The sequence below is a fragment of the Alosa pseudoharengus genome, unplaced genomic scaffold (genome assembly GCF_046254945.1).
Source record: "Alosa pseudoharengus isolate Yale_2024_CS ecotype anadromous, Long Island Sound unplaced genomic scaffold, YU_APseudo_1.1 YU_APseudo_1.1_scf_9, whole genome shotgun sequence".
In the NCBI taxonomy this organism is placed as follows: Eukaryota; Metazoa; Chordata; class Actinopteri; order Clupeiformes; family Clupeidae; genus Alosa; species Alosa pseudoharengus.
The window spans coordinates 28,104,108-28,130,298 of record NW_027468881.1 but is presented as its reverse complement, the minus strand read 5'-3'; the positions used below and the strand labels follow the sequence as shown (position 1 = coordinate 28,130,298).

The following is a 26,191-nucleotide window of genomic DNA, read 5'->3' as shown; positions in this document are numbered from 1 at the left end:
AAAACAAAAAAACTGAGGGAGAGGGAAAAAGCTACTGTTACGGGTGGCTCATGTTATCTAGGCTGCCCCTTGAAGTCGGTTCAAGAAGGGGGTCAGTGTCTGTTCTGGCGAGTGCCTTAAACACAGATCGAATGATCGGGTGATCAGATGAACAGTATGACCAAGAAGGGCTACTATAATAGAAGTTCTTTATTTTAGCCAGGTGGAGGAAGTGTTTGAACAGCGGGCTACATATATGATGCATGTTCATCAATTATGAGGTATAGTTAGTAGTAAGTATAACAACTATACAGTTCTAAACTTTAGAGTATTAAACAATGCTAATTGGATACTTCCTCAGAAAAGCTGCTTCTCAGATCTGGTTTGATGGTAACTTTGATCACATATAATATTTCGATACTGATCATTTTGAGTAAATTAACCCTGGGGTGAGCAAAAGGAAGTACTTGCCTTCATTAAAGAGCAACAGGTGTTTTATTGTCATTGTTCATTAGGCACGAACGTGAATGAAAAATTATACCCTGAGATATTACCTTAAAAAAATCACAATACGTTACAAAAATATATTATATAAAGAAAACAAGTATTATGCTATTCCTTGAGCGATGCCATCATCAAATACACTAGTAATTACTCCTAAAACCAATTTGTTTTGAGGTATCTTTAACCTAAGTCTCATGGACCGGATGGCATATATGCCTTTACAACATTGTGTCAAGTGTACTTTAGAGTTATATCACGGCACAATGATGCCATGGCTGAGGTATGCAGGCAGCAGGCTACAAGGCGGACATTTGTTCAAGAGTTTGTAAAACTTTGATTGATTGATTGTGTGATTGATGGAGATAAAGGGTTTGAGTGTGTTCATGTTGATGAGATTATGTACTGTATTTCAGCGTCATGTATTTTTAAAGGAAGCACCTCAATTTGAGCTGTTTTGAGTACTGATTAATTTTCCAGGAAATAGTGCATCTGTTCTGGAGATCACATTTGAACCCTTTAGAATGTAGATCAGTGCGGATCTCAGCACAAAATGATTTTATTCTCACTTTTACGTTTGGTTGGACTAGGGTTTAACGTTGTGTAAATATTTTTAAATAAAACGGCTTTTGTGTGCAATGTTTCTATAAACAGTTTTTCAGTTCCAAAGCAAGATAATAAAACTTAAAAACTCAAATATGTTTGGCTTGATAATTCTCAAAAGTACCACATAATTAAAATGCTATCATTTACTACATAACTATAATATATTGTACATAGTCCATATTATGTGCAACATATGGCAGTAATGTACAGAATAATGGCTAACACAGCGTACTATGCAGGTCTGTGTATCATACTACTTGGGGACGGATGTTCGGTACCGACACAACACGTGGTCGTTTCCATCTTCCCACACTACACATTTACGTATGGGCTCGTCAGACACAGAATCCCTCTTAGAGCCCCCTGCTGCTGTGGCTTAGTGCTGAGGTAATGGGGTTACATCAGCAGATGACCTCTGATCTTCTTTCAGCCAGTCACTCGGTGGCGGATGGTGTGACACAGGTAACTATAGTCTATAGAGGGCTATATATGGAACGCAGCTGAAGAAGTCTATGGGAGACTGGTGGACCCTGTAGCGAGGACACTGTTCCTTGTCCTTAGAGTGCTACACAGAATTAGAATTGAGCATTCTTGGATTATAAGCCACAAATATGCATGTGGTGTGAATGGGGACTAGAGAAATGGTTGATAAGGTGGGGAGAATAGTATGCTGCGTGTGTTGACATGGTCATGAGTGCATTAGATCAGTGTTTCTCAAACCTTTTGAGGAAGGACCACTTAACCAATAAAAAAGAAACGCACGGACCTACTTCAACAATATACAGTATTAGCCTACACAATAGGCCTACTCACTGAACCACCTTGCTTATTATCTTTGCAATTTTCTTATTGTATCAGAGGATTCATATGATTTAAACTGGCATATCTTAGGCTACATGGACAGGTTACAGAACTGTTTGGATTAACATACAAATTGGTTCAATATTGCAAACAACTCATCTATATTATATTTTACCACGTCTGCTCGCGGACCACTTGGGATAGCTTGCGGACCACCAGTGGTCCCCGGACCACACTTTGAGAAACACTGCATTAGATTACATTGTGGACTGGATACTGCAAGGTAAATAGTAAAGAACTGTTGGTGTGTATGCAGGACCCATACAAAACAGATCAGAAACGTAATGGTGATAAAACAGCACTCGTGCTTTTTCAAAGCAGCTTATCAGCTAGGTAAGCACACATAATCCCAGTGCATATAACAGTGACTAGCCCAATTCATGCTGAAGTTAATGTTAGCATGAGTCAACTACACTAGTGACTACGTATTTCCACCTAGTTCTTGTCATTTTAACTAGCTGTAAACTTTTCTTTGGTATCAGCCAACCAGGTGTCACATGTTTCTTTTTTATGTTGCTATAATCCTGCTGGGAATGATTAATTATTAATAATGAAGATACCTTACTTGGGTACTTCGAGCTTAAGCAGTGAAAAGGGCTGATGAGAGTTGGGTTTGGGTAACCTATCTGTAGGGTTGAGAAAATGAGATAGCCAAGATGGCTGCCCTCTCACTAGCACTCTGATTACCGTGTGTGTGTGTGTGTGTGTGTGTGTGTGTGTGTGTGTGTGTGTGTGTGTGTGTGTGTATACATATGTATAATTATGTGTGTGAGAGTGCTTAAATGTGTGCAATTATATTTGCTTATATGTAGGCTATGTACTGTGTATGTATATGTATTTGTATTTATTCTTCTTTTTGGACTCTTGGTGGTAGTTTATCATTCAGTCCAAGTAGCTTGACTGTTTGGTAAGAGGCCATTAGTGAGGCTCTGAGACTCTAACTCTAGCTCTAACTTCTGTAGGTATTTTGAAAGATATAGAGGATATGTATAATGGACATAGTACATCAATTACCACTCTGATCTGGCATTGTGTATTTCATTTTTTAATTTCTCTCCCTAGAGATATTTAGCCACACTCAGAAGAGGAAAACAGATTGTGCATGTGCCTTAAGACATGTTTGTGTGATATGTAAAGAGCTATTTTAAACAGAAATACATTTAGGGAGAGTTCATTGTATCTGAGTTCTTTTGAAGTAGATGCATGTGAAAGTGAAAGACACAAATAGCACACATGACATGTATTGGACAGTTTGAAGACACACTGTTCCAGATGAAGTACTACAGCAGAAGGTGAACTTTATATATTTACTCCTTTCCCCTGGGTTTGTTTTTGGTGCCCTGAGAGAAAATAGTGTGTTTAATCTATCTGGGTGTGTTGGCGTGTTGGACTAAAGCCCCTCGTTCCCTCTGTGGTTCCCAGGTTGACGAGGAGGCTGCCAAGCTAGCCTCCATGCCTGCCTGGAGGAGAGACATCATGAAGAAGAAACTGGATGACGAGAAGTGAGTGAGACGCTGACCTCCAGCTGTGTCCTGCCTCTGTCCACTTCCGGGGTCACAACCCTCTGTTTCCGCGGCGACTCCTCTCTTCCTGATGCCTCCTTGTCTCTGTGTTTGTCAGAATTTATGTGTTATGTGTTATATATATTTATGTATAATGTGTTTCTCTCCTTTTCTTCTGCCTGCCTTGTTTCTGTCTGATTTTTGTGAAATGGTCCCCATATGTGAAACAGTTGGAAAGTCACTTTATATGCTGCAATGAAATGCAGGAAAAGCCTCCCCCAAGGCATGATGCAGAGATAATTGTTCAGTGAATACATGATTTGAGAAGAGGTGCTTTTAATTGAGTATTAACTCAAGCAACTTTTTGAGATACCTTTCTTGTTGAAGTTGTTAAGAAGTATTTGTTGTAGTTGTAGAAAAGTAGTAGTTGTCATTAGTTTGGAAGTATCTCAAAGTGCTTGAACACATTTGGATCCATTGGATCCATTTGGAAATGATGCATGATTGTGTTGTATGATTTCCTGTTTACATGGGTTCCGTAGCAGTAGTAATGTGACTCTTACATGTATACTTATTCTATTTTTTATGCTTGTACCCAATTGGTTGGACAGAGAACAGAAGAGGTAAGAAATTAAAATCATTTAATCTTTCTTACAATGATGTATATTTATTATATTTGAATTATCAGTCCAACATGCAGTGGACAGCTTTATGTCATAAGAGTGAAAAAAAAAACTTGGTCGGGACTTTCAAACGACAAAGTTTAGATTGTGAAAAAGTGTACTTAAAATATTGTGAAATTCCTTATTACATGCTCAATGGCCACATTTAGCATTTATGCAGACTATCACAAGTTATGGAAAAATCTTTACTGACAGGGGCAAGGCTGTCTATTGCACTAATGTCTGTCCTGTGGTAATGTTGCCACCTAGTGGTAAAATGTTTTACTTAGAAATGGGAATTCCAGTGTTGCAGCTTCAGGAAGTTCAATTGTATCTTTCAAATTTTGTCTTATATAATAATATAAATAAAATACATCTCATACCAAGTTTGTTTGGAGTAATAAGATTAGCAAACAATTTTAAACAACAAAAGATTAATTCCTCTCCTCTCCTCTCCCCTTATACACTTGCAGAAAAGAGGAGGAACGTGCAAAGAACATGAAGGAGTCGGAGGAGAAGCAGGAGCTAGAGAAACTACGAACCTTAGGATATGATGAAACAAAACTGGCGCCATGGCAACGGCAGATCATTCTGAAGAAAGGAGACATTGTAAAAGAGTAGAGCCCCCCCCCCCCACACACACACACACAAACACACCCCACCTCATTCTTTTCAAATCCCCATGGCCCTTCAGTCACTACCTGCAGACCACAGTTCTCATCTGTTACCTGATGGACCAGAACAAACCAGATTGGGTCTCAACCCGGCTTGCTTGTAGCATGAACCAATGCCCACAATGACATTGTTTTTGTGCTCCGACGCACATTATAGAATACTCTTTGACCATGCAGGACTGCTGCACAAGCATAGCTTAGTTTCATTTGGAATAACACATGGTAAACCAGTAGGTACTGAGACGAGGATCAGGTCCTTGTCAATATAAGCTCTTAGCTGCATATGTTTCATGTGTAATTTAGGGTCAAACCATGTCACACACAGACTGGTTTACCTACATGCTTTGTTTCCTATTATTGTGCAGCTACTGTACAGTTCTTAACACGTATAATTTTACAAACCTATGCATTTCAGCAAATGTACAGAACTACTGAGTCCGAATTCTAACTTCATCTGTCCAATGCTTATTTTATGGCAAACATGTATAAATTTAACATAACTAATGTGTCTCCTCAACTATAAGTTTAATCAACCCTACAGCATAATATGTGGCACTGCTTCAATTAGGAATATGTTGATACATATTTAATATTGGGAGGTTCAGAAAGATGTAATAATTTGAGAATGCACAAACTTTATGTTATCAAGATTGATCATGACTTTAACAATATTTAACAAGACATAAAAAATAGTTATGTTTTATGCAGGCACATGTTATTTATCTCAAAGTTCACCTTTTGGCTTAGGCCAGAAAAAACTGCCAAAATGGATCGAGCACTAAACTGAAGCTTAATCCAAACACACTTGGAAGATTCATCCACGTATGCGAGAGGAGTTTGGATTGAGTTTGGGCAAATTTCAACCTATCTCTTCTCTGGCCCGTTGCACACTGCTAAAAGACCTGTGTTATAGTGAAAGGTGTTTTGTGATGGCTAAAAGTCCTTAAAATAAATGTTGACACACTTACGGGGACACTTTATCAAATGTTTCCCAGCGTTACCATCAGGCAAGCCACAGGCACAAGCATTCTGAGTTTAAATACAAAATGGTGTCTCTGTTGCTCCTTTTCTTATATTTAAATCCATGCCTTGGTTTCCTTATTCTCAGACTATGGGACCAAATCAGTGGTAATATCTCTAGGTCATCAACATCATATATCTGTAACATGGCTTTCTTAACACACCCACTTTTTTTCAGATGGACGTTAGATTGTGCACTGTCATTAGATCCTGTTCAGCACAGTAGACCTCAGAAAAGTGCCGGATGTGTCTTTTTGAATGTGTGTATATATGGTCTCTGTCCTTTGTCATAAAATGTGCTATAGATAAACTTGTCATTTTAATTGTACATTTTTTGATTGTAAAAACACCTAAATTATATATGATATATAAATATAATAGTGATGCATGGTCCTCATTGAGTTATCACTTGGGAACATTCAATTAACTTCATTGGATGCCATATTGATGTTGAAAATTCAAAAGATGTAAATGTCATTGCCATTAGAAGATTTTTCTACATTACTGCTGTACATAGTGAGAGCTGAACTTCCACAGTCCTTTACTGTAAGTGTGTATCAACATTGCATCAGTTTCCTATTCTCAGCCTTGCTTGCATAGGATATCTGTTTATTAACATAAAACTTCCTCTACAGACTGTCAGAAGTAATTCAAATAAAATTTTTAAATCAAATCATTGTATCTGGATATTTTCATGAATAGTAATATTAATATATAGTGGTCATGTTGACTGGTATGTCAAGGTGCAGTCAGCGATTTCACATGGCTTTGCGTTTGTTTATGTTTAGATTTCAATTTCTCAACTGATGCTTTTGCCCAAAACATACATTGTATTTTAGGGGTCATCCCTATGTTCCCCGGGTCCTATGTTCCCCGCTCGGGGTTAGGGTTAGGATTATGGTTATGGTTAGGTTTTTAAAAAAGGGTCCTATGTTCCCCGGTCCCATACAAAGCAGGGAACATAGGACCCGGGGAACATAGGTACGCTCCCATATTTTAACCAAGGACCAAACAAAACACACCAGAGAGGTAGCTCACCCCTCCCTTCAGTATTCCCAGAGAAACTCCACACAGGGTATATTGTATAACCAGGGGCAGCCATGGCCCACTCTGGACTTGTAACCGGAGGGTTTCCGGTTCGAGCCCCGACCAGTGGACCGCGGCTGAAGTAAGGCACCTAACCCCTCACTGCACCCTGAGCGCCGCCGTTGTAGCAGGCAGCTCACTGCGCCGGGATTAGTGTGTGCTTCACCTCACTGTGTGTTCACTGTGTGCTGTTTGTGTTTCACTAATTCACCGATTGGGTTAAATGCAGAGACCAAATTTCCCTCACGGGATCAAAAAAGTATATATACTTATACTTATACTTATACTTGTTGTTGTTTGTTTGGGGGGCAGGCTTCCCCCACTTTGTTGTCAGTTTTCGGAGCCTACGCTGCCTACAGGCCTACTCACAGGATGGGCAGCTAGGAGATGTTTGCTGAACATGACAAAAAAATTTTATGGGCTTGAAAACGCGTACAATCGCTGACTGCACCTTTAAACTTGACACTAATGGGATTTACTAACTAAATCATATATTTTTTAGGCTACTGTCATTTGCTGTTTTTTATTTATTTATTTATTTTTTTTATTGCAAACACCATTGACATTACAGAAAATGCAACACTACGACATGCACAAGAATACTACATAAGACAAACAGATGTACATTACACAAACACAGTGAGTGTGTGAGGATGTATGTGTGTGTGTGTGTGTGCATATGTGTAAGGCTGGCTTGCTGTTGGGCCAGGAGGAGAGAAGCTGGAACACAGAGAGGGAGGGTTTTAGAGGAGAGGAGTTGTAATTATTCTGTTAAGATAAGTGTAATAATAAGAATAACTGATTGCCAACCTGGGCACCCATTAATGGCCACAGATCCACCTAGCCCCCGCAGTTATACTGCGACGAGCTGACAGAGGGAAGGACCTGCGTGCCAAACATCCCCCCAGGCCCCCAGCATATGCACACATCCCCCACTACCACGACCAACCACACCTCCCCCCCAGACCTCCACCCAACACGCCACTCTTGAACTAATTATGTATGTGAATGGCTAGGTTGAGGGCTCTATCTAGTGTGCAGCATTAAAAGAAGTGGGCATGCATGGTGAATATCTGTCAGGATTTCCCCATGCACACCACACTTACCCTGTGTAAGATGTATGCCTCCTCTGTAATGTGTGCATTAAAATAAGTGAGGCATGCAGATAGACACCTGATGAGGCATCTACCTGCACTCCACTCTTACCCTAGCCTGTTTTGTAGTTTTTGTTTATGTTTGATGAATGTCACCTAACATGTAGTGCAATTAAAAGAGAGTAAAGAGTGCTGTATGCTTCCAGGACAAGGCGTGTGCATGAGCGTATGAGGAGGGTGCACAACTGGGGCCCAGGGCCAATAGATAACCCACAGGACCCAACCAATGGCAAATCCACACAGCGACCCGCCAGGACCAAGTCTCCCAAGCCATCCAATGGGGCCCCGGCAGAATAACGATGAGAGAGGCAGAGAGAAAGAGTGAAATTAGTAAAGTTTATCAGAAAATGTAAATAGCAGGGGGAGGGGAAGAAGGGGATGCTATTTATAATAATAATAATATTAATAATAATAACAATAGTTCCAGCTACCATCCCCTGCCCAGTGTTCGATGATATGTGTATCTGTTGATGAAGTGTGTTATGATGGTGTGGAGATGGATCTCAGGCAAAGAGGGTCAGGACTGTAAGTAGGTGATAAAGGGGTACCAAGGAGAGGTTGTATCCTGAGTATTGATTAAGTTTGTAGATGATAGGTTTTCTTCATGAGGATTGTTTTCTTGGCAATAGTCAGCGCTACCAGCAGTGTTTTATTGCAGGAGTTGCTTAAATTGACTGTGGATGTATCACCAAGTATGCATAAGGAAGGGGATGCTGGGATGTGACAGCCAAAGATGGAAGAGAGAGATTTTGTGACACTCACCCAGAAGTGGTTGATTGGAGTGCAATGCCAAACCGCATGAATGTATGTGTCTGGGTTATTTTGTGTGCAGTGCAGGGGTGAAAGTAGTTTTTATTTCTTGGTGGTACTATGATATAGTTATAATGTGCCGAAAATTTCACTTAGCCTAATTATTTATTATTTATTTGTTTGTTTATTTACTGTATTATAGTCTACTTATCAAGCATTCACTAGGACTTCTTATCACTCTAGTATCACTAGATATCTTTAACCCACCTGTATCTGTTTTTGATTATGAATAAATTGCAAACACTTAATTTCAACATTTATTTATTTATTTAGCCTAGTTACTCTGCTCGCTCCCACTTCCAATCGTTTTTTTTATATAGGCTACTGTATATCATGAAACACGTTTCTTTGAGTCATGCCTTTTTATTTGGGAGACTGCAACATACTGTAGCGTTTCACTATCATGAACTGGTTTATTGTCACAAAGCACACAATGCAGCATATAACACAGCGGGCCGTGTCAGGCCCAGAACCGAAAGAGGCAGAACTTTCTCGAACAGTAGCCTATATTCTCCGGGGGTCCCGCCCCCCTCTCGCCAGGCTGCCAACCATGAGCGTGCCCGGGGTTATGCATAGCGCGGGCACTCCCTGATTGACAGCCGGTCGCTACAATACTTCTGTCCGTTAAAACACTTTCATTATTGCTGCGCAAGATCTGGTTAAACCGTACACGCGCTGTCTGTCTCTTGTCTCTCCACCGAAACACTGCACACATAAAACCAGAATAGGCTATTGAAACATCAACATATTTTTCTTTAGCCTGTATGTTTTTTTATTTATTTCGGAGACTTTCCAAGAAACGTCCGTCTGCTAAAACACTTTGGATACCAGTGCACGTTGGCGCAATTAGGCTACTGTACGCGCGCTATAGCTTGCTCGTTGTCTGTCCAGCTGAACGGGAGGTTTAGACACAATTTAGTTCAGAACGATGTATATGAAATATATTTTGGGGGAAACGTGTTGCTTCTGGTAATTTGACGTTAGCAGTTGTGTTGTCATGCTGAAAGTGCAATATTTTTCAGAGACAGTATAGTTTTCTTTCCGGTACGGCGTACCCTCTCCAAATATTTTAGTGGTACTCCGTACCGGCCAGTACCGGTGTTGTGTGCCTTCTGGTTTTTCCCACCTACTGGTTTCCTTGCGCGTGCTCGCGTTGCTCACCACAGCTGCAGGAGTTGTCAAACATTCGCAAACAAGTTGTTTTCGGCGGATTTGAAGTCGCATTTCATATCTATCCCATGATCATTACACTACAATCACTCGTACAAAATACATGTAAAATAAAGGCTATAATTTTGCCCTTTATAGCATTAAAATGGATTCGAACCTGCAATAAATACGCACACCTATGAACCAGACCGACCTAATCAGCGCATTATCTCTTTGAGCCACTCCAATTCGCTGAAAACCGTCATCAATCACCTATTAATTAACCACACAAGCAACATTTTGTCTTGCATTAGGTGACACAAATGGTATTGCCTTTATCTTATAACTCCTTGTCTGAGCGACTATCAGGCCTATGGTTTTGAAAAGTCAAAAGTTCCCTGACAAAGACATTCGTAAGAATGTTTATTGACTTGAAAAATACGCTAATTTTTGCAAACTCCCTTCATTCAACCCTTGAAGACATCGCGGTCTGGTGCACTAAAATGTAGATCGTTTCTTCTGTCGTACCATTTAATTTCTAAGAATTTAGGTCTACTAGACTACTACTACTACTACTAGACCTACAATAACGTCATCACCAAATACATATTTTATTTTTATTTGATCAACCACAAAGAGTAGCATACAGTGCACTGACGGCCGTAGCAGCCTAAGGTAACCAGTTGTTTTAGATGAAGGGCAACCACTTGTTTCAGATAGCCTGGACAACATGTTACCTGGGTGTTGCCTACGTTATTAATTGATGGTAGCCTACAATAGTTAATTGTATCGCGTAACAGCCAGGTATTAGTTGGCTCAAGGAGTAGGGAATCAGGCTGGAGAGAGTCGTGCATGTATTGCTTTTGCGGTATCGAATCCAGTTTAATGCTAGTTTTCAAAACATATATTTTTTTACGTCTTTTGTCCGAGTGGCTGTAATGTAGTCGAGCGCTCATGGCGTATATGAAAAGCGACTTCAAACCGCCTAAAAACAACTTGTTTGTAAATGTCTGACAACTGCTGCAGCGCATGCACGCGCAAGGAAACCAGTAGGTGGAGAAACCAGAAGGCACACAACACCGGCTTACTTTCACCCCTGGTGCAGTGAGAGCATAGATCCGAACCAAACCCCATTTTAGCCAATTTATGTGCAGTGAAGTGAAATCTGTGAAGAACCTTGTATTGTATTAGTTGTAGATTACTATTCTTTGTCATGAGGTAGATGTTTTTGCACATTTTGGTCCAGAAGTCGGCACCGGGAGTAACTGATAAGTCTGATTCCCATTTGTGATATGGCAGGCCAATTGTTTTTTCTGAACGAGACATTTTGTAAATTTGGGAGAGGGAATATTAAGCAGCTCTGAGATTGGTGGGGGAATGTCGAGGTTAGCTGTCTGGATGTTCATTTTTCCTAGGATAGATGATTTAATTTGCAGGTATTGTAAGAAGTGTTTATACTCTCGATGCCGTGCTTCTAGACCAAACAGGAAAATAAGGCCAGATTATTGTCTTGAAGAATTTGTTAAAGGTGAGTGATGCCCTTTCCCATCCATGTGTGAAAGTTAAGTGGTTTTTTATTGACGGTGAAATCTGGGTTATTCCAAATCGGGGTGCGAATTGATGGTGCTATAGGTGAATCAGTGATGTGGTAGAATCTCCACCAGGCTGTCAGAGTAGATGAAATTGTTGGGGCTTTGAAGGATGGATGTTTTTTGATTGACTGACTGCAGAAAGGGAGATCTGAGATTTTAACTTCTTTACAGATTGTTTGTTCTAGGTCTAACCAGGTGTTGTCTGAGGGGGTGGGGTGTAGCCATTTGTGGATGAAGTGGAGCTGTTGGCCAGGGCATAGTGCTGGAAGTGTGGGGCCTCTAGTCCTCCCAGTGCTTTTGGTTTTTGGAGAGTGGTGAGTTTGATCCTTGGGATCTTATCTTTCCAGTAGAATTTAGTGATTAATGAATCGAGAGACTTAAACCAGAGTGGGGTGGGCTGGGTTGGAATCATAGAGAGTAAATAGTTTATTTTGGGCAGTATTGTCATTTTGATTACTGAGATTCTGCCCATGATGGATAATGGAAGGTTCTTCCAGCGTTGAAGGTCATCATCTATTGAAGTGAGTAGAGGGGAATAATTTAGGCTAAATAAGTCTGACAGCCTGGGGGAGACGTTTATCCCTAAGTAAGTGATATAGTTAGTGCAGAGTGAGATAGGTGAAGAGTTGGCTGTCACATCCCAGCTGTTGGGATGTAATGGGAGAATTGCAGATTTATTCCAATTGATTGAGTATTCAGACATTTTAGAGAATGTGTCAATGAGTTTGATGGTTTCTTTTACTGATGTTGTGGGGTCTTGAAGAAAGAGAAGAATGTCGTCGGCATAATGGCTGATTTTATGGTGCATATATGGAGTCTGGACACCCTTGATGAGGGGGTTCTGACGGATGGCAGCTGCTAGGGGTTCAATGAAGATTGTAAATAGGGAGGGGGAGAGTGGGCACCCTTGTCTAGTTCCCCGGTGAAAAGTGAAACTTTGTGATTTAGTCCATTGGTGATTACTGTGGCTGAAGGAGAGGTGTATAGAAGTTTAATCCAGTTAATGAACGACTCCCCGAAGCCAAACCTCCCTAAAGTGGAAAACAGGAAATTCCAGTTCACCCTATCAAGGATACAAGGATACAATGAAGTTTATTGTCACATGCATATAGTTACTGGAAGTAAGAAATGCAGTGAAATTATGTCTGGTGTCAGCCTATTTGTGCATTTATGGAGGGCGGGTAAAAAGTGCAGTAGAAGAGGGGTTTAGTAGATTAAGTGGCAAGGGCTGCATAAGAAAGGTGGGGGAGGATTGGGATTGGGGGGGGCACCAACAAGTAGCACCCAAGAGCAACCAATATCAAATGCTTTTTCTGCGTCCAGAGTTGCTATGATGGTATTATCTTGAAAATGTGTGGAGTGACACATTATATTAAACAGTCTGCGGGTGTTGGTGGATGAAATTCTGCCTTTAATGAAGCCTGTTTGGTCTGGGTGGATAATGGATGGGGTGACCTCTGCTAATCTGTGTGCTAGCATTTTTGCGATTATCTTATTGTCCACATTGAGGAGAGAGATTGGCCGGTAGCTGGATGGCAAAGTTGGGTCCTTATTGGGGTTGAGGAGCAGTGAAATTGAGGCTGTGGTGGAACTAGTTGGAAGACGTCCTTTCTGTTTTGATTCATTAATCATTCTGGTGAAAAGTGGAGCTAAGATGGTCCAAAATTGTTTGTAGAACTCAGCAGGGAAGCCATCCGGACCTGGTGCTTTATTATCGGGCATCTGTTTCAGGGCATCAAACAGTTCTTGTTGAGTTATAGGTGATTCCAGGTTTTTTATTTCGGTCTCATTGAGTTGTGGTAATTTGATGCTGTTTAGGAAAGAGTCTATGAATTCCTGGTTGGGGTTTATTTCTGAAGAATATAGTTTATTGTAAAACTGGTAAAAAACATGATTTATTTCTTCAGGTGAGCTGGTTAGCTTCCCTGCTGAGTTCTTTATGACCGGGATTGTTGATTTTTCTTTCTTACGTTGGATTTGATTTGCTAAGTAAGTACTTACCTGATTTATTGCTATGGTGGAAGTTTTCCTGCCTTAGATGGTGAATCATAAATTGAGTGTGTTTATTGAGTATTTCATTGAGTTTGAATTTATGTTTCCTAAGTTTTGCCTGTGTTTCTTCAGTTGGGTTGCTTGCATTGGTTTCTTCTAACTGTTTAATTTTATTGTTGAGTTCTACTTCCTGTTCTTTTTCCTTCTTTTTTGTATACTGAATATGAGATGATTCTTCCTCTGAGTACTGCTTTTCCTGTTTCCCACAGAAGGGAAGGAGATGATTCAGGGGAGTCATTCATTTCTAGAAAGAATGCCCACTCTCTCCCAACAAAACTGATGAAATGTGGGTCTTGTAAGAGGGATGTATTAAAACGCCATTTGCTAATTGGTCGCTGTTGGTTAGTTATGTTCCATATAATTGTAACTGGGGCATGATCGCTAATGACTATGGGATGAATTGTTGAATCAGAGATATTTTTCATTATAGAGTTGCTGGTTAGAAAATAATCAATACGGGAATAGGAGTGGTGGACCGGAGAGAAAAAAGAGTAGCATTTGGAGTCTGGGTGCTGAAGCCGCCATCAATCGCCAAGGCCAGAATCGCTCATGAACTGTTTTATTGTTTTTGAGGATTGCCAGATTTGTTTGCTTTTAGAGTGATCAGATCTGTCAATTGTGGGCATGGACGGATTATGAACTTTCGGGCCCCTGGGCCCACATGTATTAAGGGCTGCCCACTAATTGTCGCATATGTGGAAGGGGGGTTTGGGGGTCCTCTCCCAGAATTTTTTTCATTTGTTTGATGTGATTTCCTGTATTCTTGTGCATTTTGGTAGCTTAGAAATCTAGACACACCCTAGCGGCAGCAAATTACATTTGCTTCCAGGGCTAGTCTAGCAACTCTCCGTTGGCTTGTGAGCTCGAAAAATTAAACTTCTATCAGGCCAATCAAATCGTCTATAGAGTCGTTAGGGGGGCATAACATAATGATTGATGGCAGAGTTGCAACGGTTTGGCTTAAATTCCCTGCTACTTGAAAACAAAGAAGATGGATATTGCTGTTGGCCAACAGTGTGACACGAGTTAAGCTTGTTTTGAGATGGCAAAAGTTTGAACTAGCCAACTAGCTCCGCTGGTAGGAAAACACATGGGACTCAGTGCTGTCCTATTGCGTGCAGAGGGAATTTGAAAGACAATTGATTATCCCGCCCCTCGGACTGAGCACTGCGAACGGTGAGTGCCCAGACCCTACATTTTAATGTGGGTCTGGCTCGTCAGGCTAGCATTTTGGGGATGGCCAATACTAAATTCAATCAGATTCATAGCCTACATCCTGATGTGTTGATATTGAGGCAATGATTCCATGCAAAGGCTTGGCCTTCAAGGCCCCCTGACACCTTGGGCCCCTAAGTTTGGGCCCGGAAGGCCCGTGCAGTAATCCATCCCTGATTGTGGGGTCTAACACTGTATTGAAGTCGCCTGCGATTATGATGGGACAGCCAGATATAGAGTTGAGATGGAGGTGAAGAGGTTCTGAAAGAAAGCTGGGTTGTCTGTATTAGGGCCATAAACATTAACAATTGTTACAGGGGTATTGTGAATTGAGATGTTAATGATGACAAAACGTCCTTCTGGGTCTGTGATGGTGGCGTTATGGATGAATGAGATTCTTTTGTTAATCAGAATGCAAACTCCCCTTTGTTTTGTATTGTAATGAGATGAGAAAATGTGATTGAATTGTCCTGATTTGATGCGGGTGTAGTCTGATTCGGAGAGATGAGTTTCTTTTAGGACACAATTGTCAGCTTTTAAACTATCCAAATGATTTAAGATTTTGAGCCTCTTTGCCTGAGATCCAATCCCACGGATGTTCCAGGTCAGGAATGTAAGTGGTACCATGTTGTGATTGTACAGTTATGAAAATGTTTGATAAGATGGGTATTGTGTGTGTGAGAGTGTGTGCAGGTGTCAGTTAGATAGGAGAGGGGGAAGGGGGGTGGAGGAATAGGTATGTAATGTGGTGTGCGAATGAGATGTAAAGGGTAGGGGCTGAGAAGAATATAGAGAATAAAGAGGTAGGAATTTGGTTCTGGAGTGGTGACAGCATGAAAATTTCCTGTTTAGCATTGAAAACATACAGATCATAATTTGACTTTAGCCTATAGACATAATAAACAAAAACAGACAGGACACACAAGCAAACATGTATAGACAAAACACCATGAATAACATTAAACATTGAGAGAGCAAAAGAGAATGGGTGATAGGGGGAGCAAAAGGAGTGAAACATACCTGTCATTTGCTGTTTGACCTTGGTGACATGCTGGACCAAGTCTAGATGTAGGCTAGGCTATACTGTTAAAACTGATTCTTATCAGTGTATTTCAATTAACTTTTAACTTTAAGTGTTTGCTAATTAAAGATGGAGCCTGCTGTTAAAACAACAACAGGTTAGGCGAGTAGGATAATGACTATAGGTAAGAACCATGTTTATCATTCAGTCTAGGGACAGACTTGGAATTTAGGCATGCCACCAGGTTAGTTTTGCTACTGAGTCCAGCATGGGAGATAAATCTCTTTAAATCAGTGGTTCTCAAACTTTTCAAATGGGTACCACCCATGTACCACCTCAGAAAACAATTGGCTCTCCAAGTACCACTTGTGCTGGGCTCATTGTCACCAACTTTAGTTTCTGCTCAACATATTCACCACACTTCTTTTTCTAATACTTCCCGTTTGGAGGCATTATTGCATGAATGTTTTTAATCCATCATGTTTGCTTCCTTTTCCTTTGCTTGCCATCACAGCTTAGCATGTCAACCATTTGCTAATGCGCCATACAGTAAAACTATAGGCCTACTGGCTCCTATTGGCTGATATAAAAACGAATATAGGCCTACTTTTTTCATGAAAGACAAAAAATAGTTTACATTTAATTTCAGTGATCACGTGGTTAAGGATTTTGAATTATATATATATATATATATATATATATATATATGGATATAATTTGAAGTGATTTTTGAAGTGATCTTTATATATAAAAAAAACTTCTCCTGGAGTAGGAGTCCGTGTAGTCCGGTAGGCTACCCGTACTACAGTTTGAGAACTGTAAAAAATGGGATAGACTGTATTGATAAACAATGTAACATTAAATGTTATATAATGTGACAGTTTTGGCGACTGACGCAATTTGTCTGCAAGTTTTCATACCTCCGGCCCATCCTGGCCTTTCGGCTGTATAATTGGAGCACAGAGCTGTTTCCGTGATTGTAATCCCGCCCCGTCGTAAAGTTGCTGTTCCCCATGCTGCCTGGCCGGTGGTGAGGCGTGTGTGGTTGTCTGTGAAATATGGCGGATGCGACGACACTGTTTGTATCTATCGGGCTTAGCGAACAGAAAGCTAAAGAAACGCTTAAAAATGAAGCTCTCAGTTCGACTTTGAAGGATGCTATTGCCCAGGTAAGCAGAGAACCGAACACGATGTGGGTCACTAGCGATAGCATAGCCTCGACTGCTTGCTAGCTTGCTTAGATCACATTAGCTCTGTGCGAGCTTCTTCGTTGGCCACTTTCTGGCTGATGTTCCAACCAGGTCCTAGTATCATCTGGTATGACCATCTAAATTTGTAACTTAGCTAAAAGTTTGACATTTACACGACATAATTGTTTCGATGACCGTCAAAGTAAATATGTCCATTGTAACTTACATTGTTTTTGTTTCTACTGAGACTAGCAAACTTGTGTTTGACATGCTGACGTATCGTTTGTGCAATGTAGAGATTGCCTTGCGTCAATTTGTTTAACCATCATAAGGACTAATATTCTTTTTCGTTTTTTTCAGGCACAGAATGTGGTGGGGTCCGCGGCAATTGACAAGGCTATGGGGACCCTTCTGTATAGCATGGCCTCACGTATCAAGGATACAGGTCGTCTAGGCTTCCTCACAGAATACATAGCCAAACGCAAGATCACCTCCGATTTACAGCTCTCAGGTAAATACACAGATTTACCATTTAGCTGTTAAGTATGAAGAAGGTTGCAGCAGGCCTCCTGAAACACTATGAAATAGTATGAAAAATCACTGTCAGTAGAGCTTTCATAAGCTTTTGCTTTTGCTTTCACTGTTGATTTATTCTTGTATGTGATGGTCCATGCAGCTGCTTTGGAGTTTGTGAAGAGCCACCCTCAAGACCCCTTAGACCACAGCGCCTTCGAGTCCTCCTGTGGTGTGGGTGTGGCCATCACCCCTGAGCAGATCGAGGATGTGGTATGTTTCATCATTGTGGAATTTTCTCACTGACATACAGATTGCTAAATCTCTATCAAAGAAGACAAAAAAACTGAAATAATAAATGTGGCTGACTGTCTTTCTCTCTTTTTCTCACCCCTCATTACATGTTCAGGTTGAGCAGGTCATCAAGAAGTACAAGAACCAGCTGAAGGAGGAGAGGTATCGCTTCAACATGGGCCTGCTTATGGGTGAGCTTTTTCAACTGTTTGTGTTCGCCCTGTCTTCTCGACATGCCTCATTTATAGCAATGTAGTAATGAGCGTCTTTTACAGGTGAAGCCCGGGCTGGCCTCAAGTGGGCTGATGGGAAGATCATAAAAAACGAAGTGGACATGCAGGTGTGTGTGTGTGTGCGCGTGTGTGTGTGTGCGTGTGTGTGCGTGTGCGTGTGTGTGTGTGTGTGTGTGTGTGTGTGTGTGTGTGTGTGAGAACTCCATGTATCATTGTACATCATTTTTGCCTTTTGTTTTTTGACAGGTCCTGCATCTCTTGGGTCCAAAGACCGAGGCAGACTTGGAGAAGAAGCCCAAGGTGAGTTGAAGTTTGAGTTTGCTGACTGCTTGGCTCCTGATGTCAGGGTTGTGGCCTGGGCCAGGACCATTGAGCCGGTCACCTCTGCATTCACCAGGATATAATGAAAGACCATTTCATCCTTATATTTTCACTATCACAACTAGACCATCCTGGAACTCTTGAATACTGTACATGCAGTTTAAGGAGTACTGCAGATAGCAAAAGCTCTTCTGGATTGTTTGCTGTTCAGTCATGCTATGCTACTGACAACATTTCTCTTATCTTATCATAACCATTCTCAAATAAGAAGAATGGAACTGCTGTGTTTGCCTGCCTATTTTCTCTCTGCCCTCTGTACAACATTTATCCTAAATTATGACACATCTCAAGTTTCAAACAGTACCATCTCTCCCTGTGTGTTGGCATTGTGGTGACTTGTTTTGGCTTTAAGGAGCTTGCACACTGCTCCAACAAACTCCAAAATTCTAAAGTTGACAGCTGTTGGAAATAGTCTTTAGAATGTTCATAAAACCAACTGCCAGTCCACACTGTGGTGTCTCCATCCAACAAACGCCAACAAAGACAGACGGCCGGCCCACACTGACCCAACTGTTGGTGTTTGTTGGAGTTTGTTGCCGTTTGTTGGAGCAGTGTGCAAGCTCCCTTTGAGACTGTGAGCTCTGACCCCAGATGTGTGTTCCAGGCTCCCAAAGCCAAGGCACCAGAGAAGGAGAAGCAGGAAGTGGATGGGGCTGTAAATGGTGAGTCATTGGGCAGAGTTTGTTAATAAACCATAAACCATAATAACGAAAATGAAAGCCATTGTTTAAGCTCTGTCAAACTTTCTGGTCTCTCTCTCTCTCTTTCTCTCACCATCCCTCCCTCATTCCGTGTGTGTGTGTGTGTGTGTGTGTGTGTGTGTGTGTGTGTGTGTGTGTGTGTGTGTGTGTGTGTGTGTGTGTGTGTGTGTGTGTGTGTGTGTGTGTGTGTGTGTGTGTGTGTGTGTGTGTGTGTGTGTGTGTGTGTGTGTGTGTGTGTGTGTGTGTGTGTGTGTGTGTGTGTGTGTGTGTGTGTGTGTGTGTGTGTGTTTAGGGGAAGTCAAGATGGAGGCTAAGTCACTCATGGAGCAATTGAGAGGAGTGGCCCTAAACTTCCATAAGCCAGGTGAGAGATCTGCATAGGTTCCTTATTGGCTTCTTCTCCTCTTGGCTAACACCTCAGTTTAAACTCATGTGCCATGTGTCCACAGGGGAGAACTTTAAGACCGAGGGATATGTTGTCACACCTAACACCATGAGCTTACTTAAGAAGCACCTAGAGACCACGCGTGGACAGGTGTGTGTCTGTGTTGGGGCAGGGGTGTTATCAGAGCCAGCAGAAATGCATACATATTTCATAAATATAACCAGTTTGCTGTTCTTCCCTTTTAGGTCCGTACGCGTTTCCCCCCAGAGCCCAATGGCATTCTCCACATCGGTCATGCTAAGGCCATCAACTTCAATTTTGGCTATGCAAAGGTATAGCAAGAAGCATCAATGAACGAACACACACACACACACACACACACACACACACACAGAGAGAATAGCACTGACTGCAGATCAGGCTGCTCTACTGCATAGTTTAAATCCCCCACTCTTACTATCTTGCTCAGACCTGTTCTGTAATCCCCGTCTCTGCAGGCTAACAGTGGCATTTGTTTCCTGCGTTACGATGACACGAACCCCGAGAAAGAAGAGGAGAAGTACTTCACTGCCATCAGGGACATGGTGGAGTGGCTGGGTATGAAGTTGTGTTTGTTGTGTTTTGGTTATATATAATATTCATCAGAATGATATAATATTCATCGGAATGAATGTAAAGTCAATGGTTCCATGCGAGCTAATGGTTTAAAAGCACATCTTGGCATGTTATGGGTTCTAATGGTACGTTTGTGTTGGTATGTTATGCAGGTTATACACCATATGATGTCACGCATGCCTCCGATAATTTCCAGCAGCTTTATGACTGGGCAGAGGAACTCATTCGCAGGTAACCTTTCACTGTGTTGTTGATCTGTTATGTTGATTCCATGGGTGAATCCTCTATGTCACTGTGTGCCCCCCTCCCTCCTCTTGGTCTCTCGGTTTCATAAGTGTTGCTCTAAGTGTTGCTCTAAGTGTTGCTCTAAGTGTTGCTCTAAGTGTTGCTCTAAGTGTTGCTCTAAGTGTTGCTCTAAGTGTTGCTCTAAGTGTTGCTCTAAGTGTTCCTCTAAGTGTTCCTCTAAGTGTTGCTCTAAGTGTTGCTCTAAGTGTTGCTCTAAGTGTTGCTCTAAGTGTTGCTCTAAGTGTTGCTCTAAGTGTTGCTCTAAGTGTTGCTGTGGTCGTACCCACAGGGGCCAAGCGTACGTGTGCCACCAGCGCGGAGAGGAGCTAAAGGGCCACAATGCGCCGCCATCACCCTGGCGTGACCGGCCCGTGGAGGAGTCCCTTATCCTCTTCCAGAGGATGAAGAAGGGCATGTTCGCAGAGGGGGAGGCCACACTGAGGATGAAGATGGTCATGGAGGATGGCAAGATGGACCCTGTGGCCTACCGCATCAAATACACACCTCATCACCGGACAGGAGACACCTGGTACATACATCACCTGGAATATACAGTAGAGCAGTACTTTTTTACAGCCTCGTTAAACACCAGGCCTGGTCACTTCTGATTTCCAAGGGCTGTAACCAGCGGTGAAATTAAACTTTAGCTGGTATATAAAATTCTTACTGAATGCTTTCTGAAGTACTACAGTGCAAACACATCTTTTGTAAGCAAAGGTTTTACATGCAGTAACTACGTAAGTAAACAACGTAAATGCCCATTTGTGTCTTTAAAACGGACTGCATCAGTGTAGCCATTGGCAGTGCCAACCTTCCTCCTCTGTCTAGTATTGTACAAACGTTCACCCAGGCTACTTTCTTTAGACTTTTAATGGGTAAATCAAAGCCACGGCATGAGATACTGACTGGCACTCTGCGTATGCTGTATGTAAGGGATAATGTATAGAACGCTGGTCATTATTTAAGTAATATGCCCCAAAAGGAAAATAAGTCCCGAGAGGCTGAACAGGACCTTGATGCGCTAGCGGAGGGGTCTTGCTTTGTCCTGAAGGGACTTATTTTCCGATAATGACCGGCGTTCTATACATTATCCTGCTTATTACACGGCTACTTGCCAAAATGAAAAAATCAATTCCACACGATATGACTCTTTAGCCTACATATATTTGTTACCGTTTCATTGTAGCTTTTGCTGGGAAACAAATAGTTCGCAACACACGCTGAACTTGAATCAAACATTCTTTAGAACACAGCTGATCAACCATCTGCTTTCACTTTTCAAGTGCCATTGTAAGAAGTGACCGGACTACTTGCAGAGTGATATAAAAGACATGAATAAGAAGCACAAAACCCATTTTCCTTGACAGCGGTCTGTTATCGAGAAATAACAGACCACCGAACGTTGGGAAGGCCCATTCAAGTGAATGGCGCATTCTGCAGCATTATGAAGAGCCGTGTAATAAAATATGATGGCACATAGATGCACAAATGTCATAGTAAAATGTACACATAATGCAATATGTTTGTCACAGCTAGCATGTCTATGGACATTTCAGACCTCTAAATAAGTTGTTTTACTGTCTGTTTTCTCTTCAGGTGCATCTATCCAACATATGACTACACACACTGTCTCTGTGACTCCATTGAACAGATAACGCACTCACTCTGCACCAAAGAGTTTCAGGCGAGGTTTGTGTGGATCTCGTGCTTTAAATATTCGTCTCCTCAGATCATTTTGCCTTTGCATTGTACTTGATACGTGAATGAGCAGTAGTTTTGTTGTAGTGCTCAATGTATCTGTAATAAGGTCAGGCCTGCTGATAATATCATTCTGTTGGTTTATTGGCATTGGTTGCAATATGGCCACTGGCTGTATACTGAAAAGAAATACAATTTTGGATGAGATGCTATATTTAGCCAAATCCAAGCAGAAAGAAGTGTGCCCTTAAAGCTATACTTCCACTCTCTCATCATGATCTGACAGCAAAGCAGACACTAACTCCTGATGAACTTAATTCATGGATTAATGTCTTTTGATCATTATATCATAGGATAGAATTTGTTAGCTGCTGTTGGTAGTCTGATGATGAATGTTTACACTCCATAAAATATGTTCAATACTCACAGTGCAGTACTGTTGTTGTAACTGCTGGTGTGTCCTACAGGCGGTCATCGTACTACTGGCTGTGTAATGCTCTAGATGTGTACTGCCCGGTGCAGTGGGAGTACGGCCGTCTCAACCTCACATACACCGTGGTCTCCAAGAGGAAAATCATCAAGCTGGTGGAGATGGGAGTCGTCAGGTAGGCAACAAACACACTGCTACAGCACCCGCCTTCACAGATGTGTACTGTCGTATGAACTTCATGGTAGTGCAAAAGGGACTTTTTATATGATGCCATTGTGCCTTGATGTAAGCACTAGAAGACACTGGTTGGACTCTGGTTGCTTAAGTGTTTTATGGGTACTTGTTGGTTACCATAGGTTTGCATTTTATAGGGAATAACTAATTTGTGTGTGTGTGTGTGTGTGTGTGTGTGTGTGTGTGTGTGTGTGTTCCAGGGACTGGGATGACCCACGCCTCTTCACTCTCACTGCTCTCAGGAGGAGAGGCTTCCCTCCACAGGCCATCAACAACTTCTGTGCACGGGTAAGACTGGACGGAGTGTCCACAAAACCAATGTTCAGACTGGGCAGACTGCACATGGTTACATGGTTGTGAATCTGAACAGCCTCAGAGAGTGTCTTCCACAGTTGCATCCATTCCTGTACTACTTTGCATCTGTTCAAAACATAAAGAATGGCACAAGGGTCTGTGTCCTTTGTGTTCAGTGTCATATGTGGGCTTGAAAGGAGTGCATGAGCCAAAGGCTAAAAGGATGCTGGTTGAACTGGTTGATGTGATCCTGTTTCAGGTGGGAGTGACCGTGGCCCAGGTGACCATGGAGCCTCACCTGCTGGAGGCGTGTGTGAGGGAGGTGCTGAATGAGCAGGCTCCGCGAGTCATGGCTGTGCTGGAACCCCTCAAAGTGACCATAACCAACCTGGCCAGCGAGTCACAGGTAGACACAGACACAAACCTGATGTCTGCATTAGAAAACGCTAAGAAAGATCTCTCTATTAAAAGAGCAATCCTTCTTTCCCGTGTAACGTGTGTAACATGTTCATCTCTTTCATCTTCACATGACTTCTTCACAGATGGCTGTACGCGTTCCTGACTTCCCTGCAAATGAGGCAAAGGGCAGTCACATGGTTCCCTTCTCCAGGGTTGTCTACATCGAACAGAGTGACTTCAGAGAGGTATGAGTTTGGTTACTCAGGTGTAATATACCAGATTACAGAAGTATTTATATACTTTGCTTCTGGTAGCTGATGTAGAAAGCAAGTGTGTATGTGTTTGCTCTGTTGTGTTTGTCGCACCTCACTCTTGCATTCTCTACACTGCCTCCTATAGGTGATGGAGAAGGGCTACAAGCGTCTGACTCCTGACCAGCCTGTGGGCCTGAGGCATGCCGGCTACGTCATCTCTGTGAAGCGTGTCATCAAGGTGAGACAGAATACCCTCTTCACTGACTGCACCAAGGAGCATTGACATGATCCAGATCAAGGTTTTCAATATTAACCCGATTCTTGACTAATACAGTTGTTCACCTTTGTCTGTCCTCGTCTCCAAGGACGCCAGCGGTAAAGTGACTGAGCTGGAGGTCACGTGTGCCACCACCGATTCGGCTGAGAAGCCCAAGGCCTTCATCCACTGGGTCAGCAAGCCCCTGGAGTGTGAAGTGCGCCTCTATGAGCGACTGTGAGTTGTGTTCTTCTTTGTGTGTGTGTGTGTGTGTGTGTGTGTGTATTTCAAGTTTATTTATACAGTGCATTTTATACACGGGTCATTCAATGTGCTTCACATAAACAAAAGCAAAGAGTAATAGAAAATAAAAGCATAAAAGGGCAATAGTTAAAATAATGTTTTAAAAGTAAAGAACATAATTTAGTATAAGTATTTGAAGAGTGTGATGCCCTGTGAAAGTGAATGAGTCAGTGTATGTCTGACTGCTGTTCCTCTTACTTCAGGTTCCTACACAAAAACCCAGAGGACTCTGCAGAGGTGCCAGGTGGCTTCCTTAGTGACATCAACCCAGTGAGTCTCTTCTTAACCATGTTTATGCCTTCTCTGTGCTTTTTTCCTCCATATGCCCTTGTGATGATAACCATACCCATTTTCTCCTCCAGAATTCCCTCCATATTATCCAAGATGCCTTAGTAGACCAGTCTGTGGCTAATACAAAGGTCTTCAATAAGTTCCAATTTGAGAGAGTGGGCTATTTCTCTGTGGACCCAGACAGCACACCAAAAAAGGTAAGAATTTGAGACAAGGAGGGGGGCTCTCTGTCATTCAGTGTGTGAGATGCATTTCTCAGATGCTTCAGTTCAGTCATAGAGTGTGGTAGTAACAAGTTTTGTCCTCCCCACAGCTGGTGTTCAATAGAACGGTCACCCTAAAGGAAGATCCTGGGAAGATCTGATTGAGAGATGCATGGATTTGCAGCCAATGAGCAACAAGGGAATACTGTGTGGATGTGTAAGCCTCTACATCTGTGTTAACTGCCCCAAACACTTTGTGCAGTCTGTTCTGCACTGGTGCTACAAAGTGGGGGGATGCTTGCAAAGGATATTTTCTACGAACACGGTCACCCTCTACATACCCCGTCACACCAGTAAAGGCGGAGGGTTAAATAGCCATAGAGAAGGTGACTCGCTTGCAATTTTTCAAACATCTTGAGTAATAAAATTGTATATTTAATTAACATACTTAAATGTCTCCTAGTGTGTCTTATCAGTAAAAGTGGGACCATCTGCTATGACATTTCCCATCCAGAGAAATTCGCTCTCTTTTGGGTGATGCCCCTCCCAAACACAGAAAGTAGTCTGAATTTCAAGAGATAGTGAGGAGAGAGAGTTTAGAAGAGGTAGTGGCGCACTGAGATACACACTAGTGTGTGTGTGTGTATATGTATATGTACACACACACACACACACACACACACATCAATATGTTTAATCTGAGTTCTGATGTTGAATCTGAGATCTATGGCTACCACACTGTCAGCATGACATCAGTCAAAAGAGCACGAGGGTTTTAAATGGTAGTGAGAATTAACCCTTCCCACCTCAGTAATGACAAACTCTGCGACTAGATGCCCTGTATATCTCCCGGTCCTCCTTAATTTCACCGTGAAGCGTGTGTTGAGAAAGAAACTGGGAGGCTCTTTGTCGCACATGGCTGGCTCCTTAAGGCAGCACGAGCCTGTTCGCCACCTTAAAGGTGAACGCACAGAAAAACACAATACACAAGAATATGCGGGTTAAAACATATAACGTTGCGGGTTAAAACATACATCGTGTAGTGGTTGGAGAGTGAATTGTGCAAAATATGTCATTTGAATCTGTTCAAAACAGTCAACCAAAAACTGAGAACTGGATTTACTTAGGAAAATATCATATGCACAATGCATTTTTGCTGGAAAACGATCGTATATATATATGGTCATGTTTTCCATAGCTTATTTACAGCAATAACTTGGCAGTTAAATCGTTTTAAAATGTTTAAATAAATAAATCGTGCTATCCAATAATTATTGAGATTTGGAAATTATCCCAAAGAATCTACGTTCGTCTCCTTTAAAGCACTCGAGGAATCGTCTGCTTTTGC

General features: G+C 41.9%; 2 protein-coding genes across 2 annotated transcripts in view; both read left to right on the top strand.

The window, feature by feature from the left end:
- Positions 1-6,396, top strand: part of espn (espin) — a 50,862-nt gene extending 44,466 nt beyond the window's left edge. The window contains exons 13-14 of the mRNA XM_076275981.1: positions 3,370-3,449; positions 4,585-6,396. Of these exons, the coding sequence (XP_076132096.1) occupies positions 3,370-3,449; positions 4,585-4,732 (228 nt within the window). The 3' untranslated portion in view covers positions 4,733-6,396. The remainder of the gene's footprint in view (positions 1-3,369; positions 3,450-4,584) is intronic.
- Positions 6,397-16,891: 10,495 nt separating this feature from the next.
- Positions 16,892-25,290, top strand: qars1 (glutaminyl-tRNA synthetase 1). The gene is made up of 23 exons (XM_076276356.1): positions 16,892-17,053; positions 17,435-17,585; positions 17,751-17,860; positions 17,997-18,072; positions 18,157-18,221; positions 18,361-18,414; positions 19,100-19,157; positions 19,489-19,560; positions 19,646-19,731; positions 19,827-19,913; positions 20,079-20,178; positions 20,349-20,427; positions 20,771-21,010; positions 22,078-22,170; positions 22,647-22,784; positions 23,044-23,131; positions 23,397-23,543; positions 23,680-23,781; positions 23,936-24,028; positions 24,156-24,283; positions 24,553-24,619; positions 24,712-24,837; positions 24,954-25,290. Exons 1-23 carry the CDS (start codon positions 16,943-16,945, stop codon positions 25,002-25,004), a joined length of 2,322 nt encoding a protein of 773 aa, XP_076132471.1. The 5' UTR covers positions 16,892-16,942; the 3' UTR covers positions 25,005-25,290.
- The last annotated feature ends 901 nt before the right edge of the window (positions 25,291-26,191 follow it).

Coding starts and splice junctions, on each gene's coding strand:
- qars1 (XM_076276356.1), top strand. CDS start 16,943: ATGGCGGATGCGACGACACTGTTTGTATCTATCGGGCTTAGCGAACAG. Junction 18,073..18,156: donor CAACATGGGCCTGCTTATGG/GTGAGCTTTTTC, acceptor CGTCTTTTACAG/GTGAAGCCCGGGCTGGCCTC. Junction 23,782..23,935: donor AACAGAGTGACTTCAGAGAG/GTATGAGTTTGG, acceptor TGCCTCCTATAG/GTGATGGAGAAGGGCTACAA.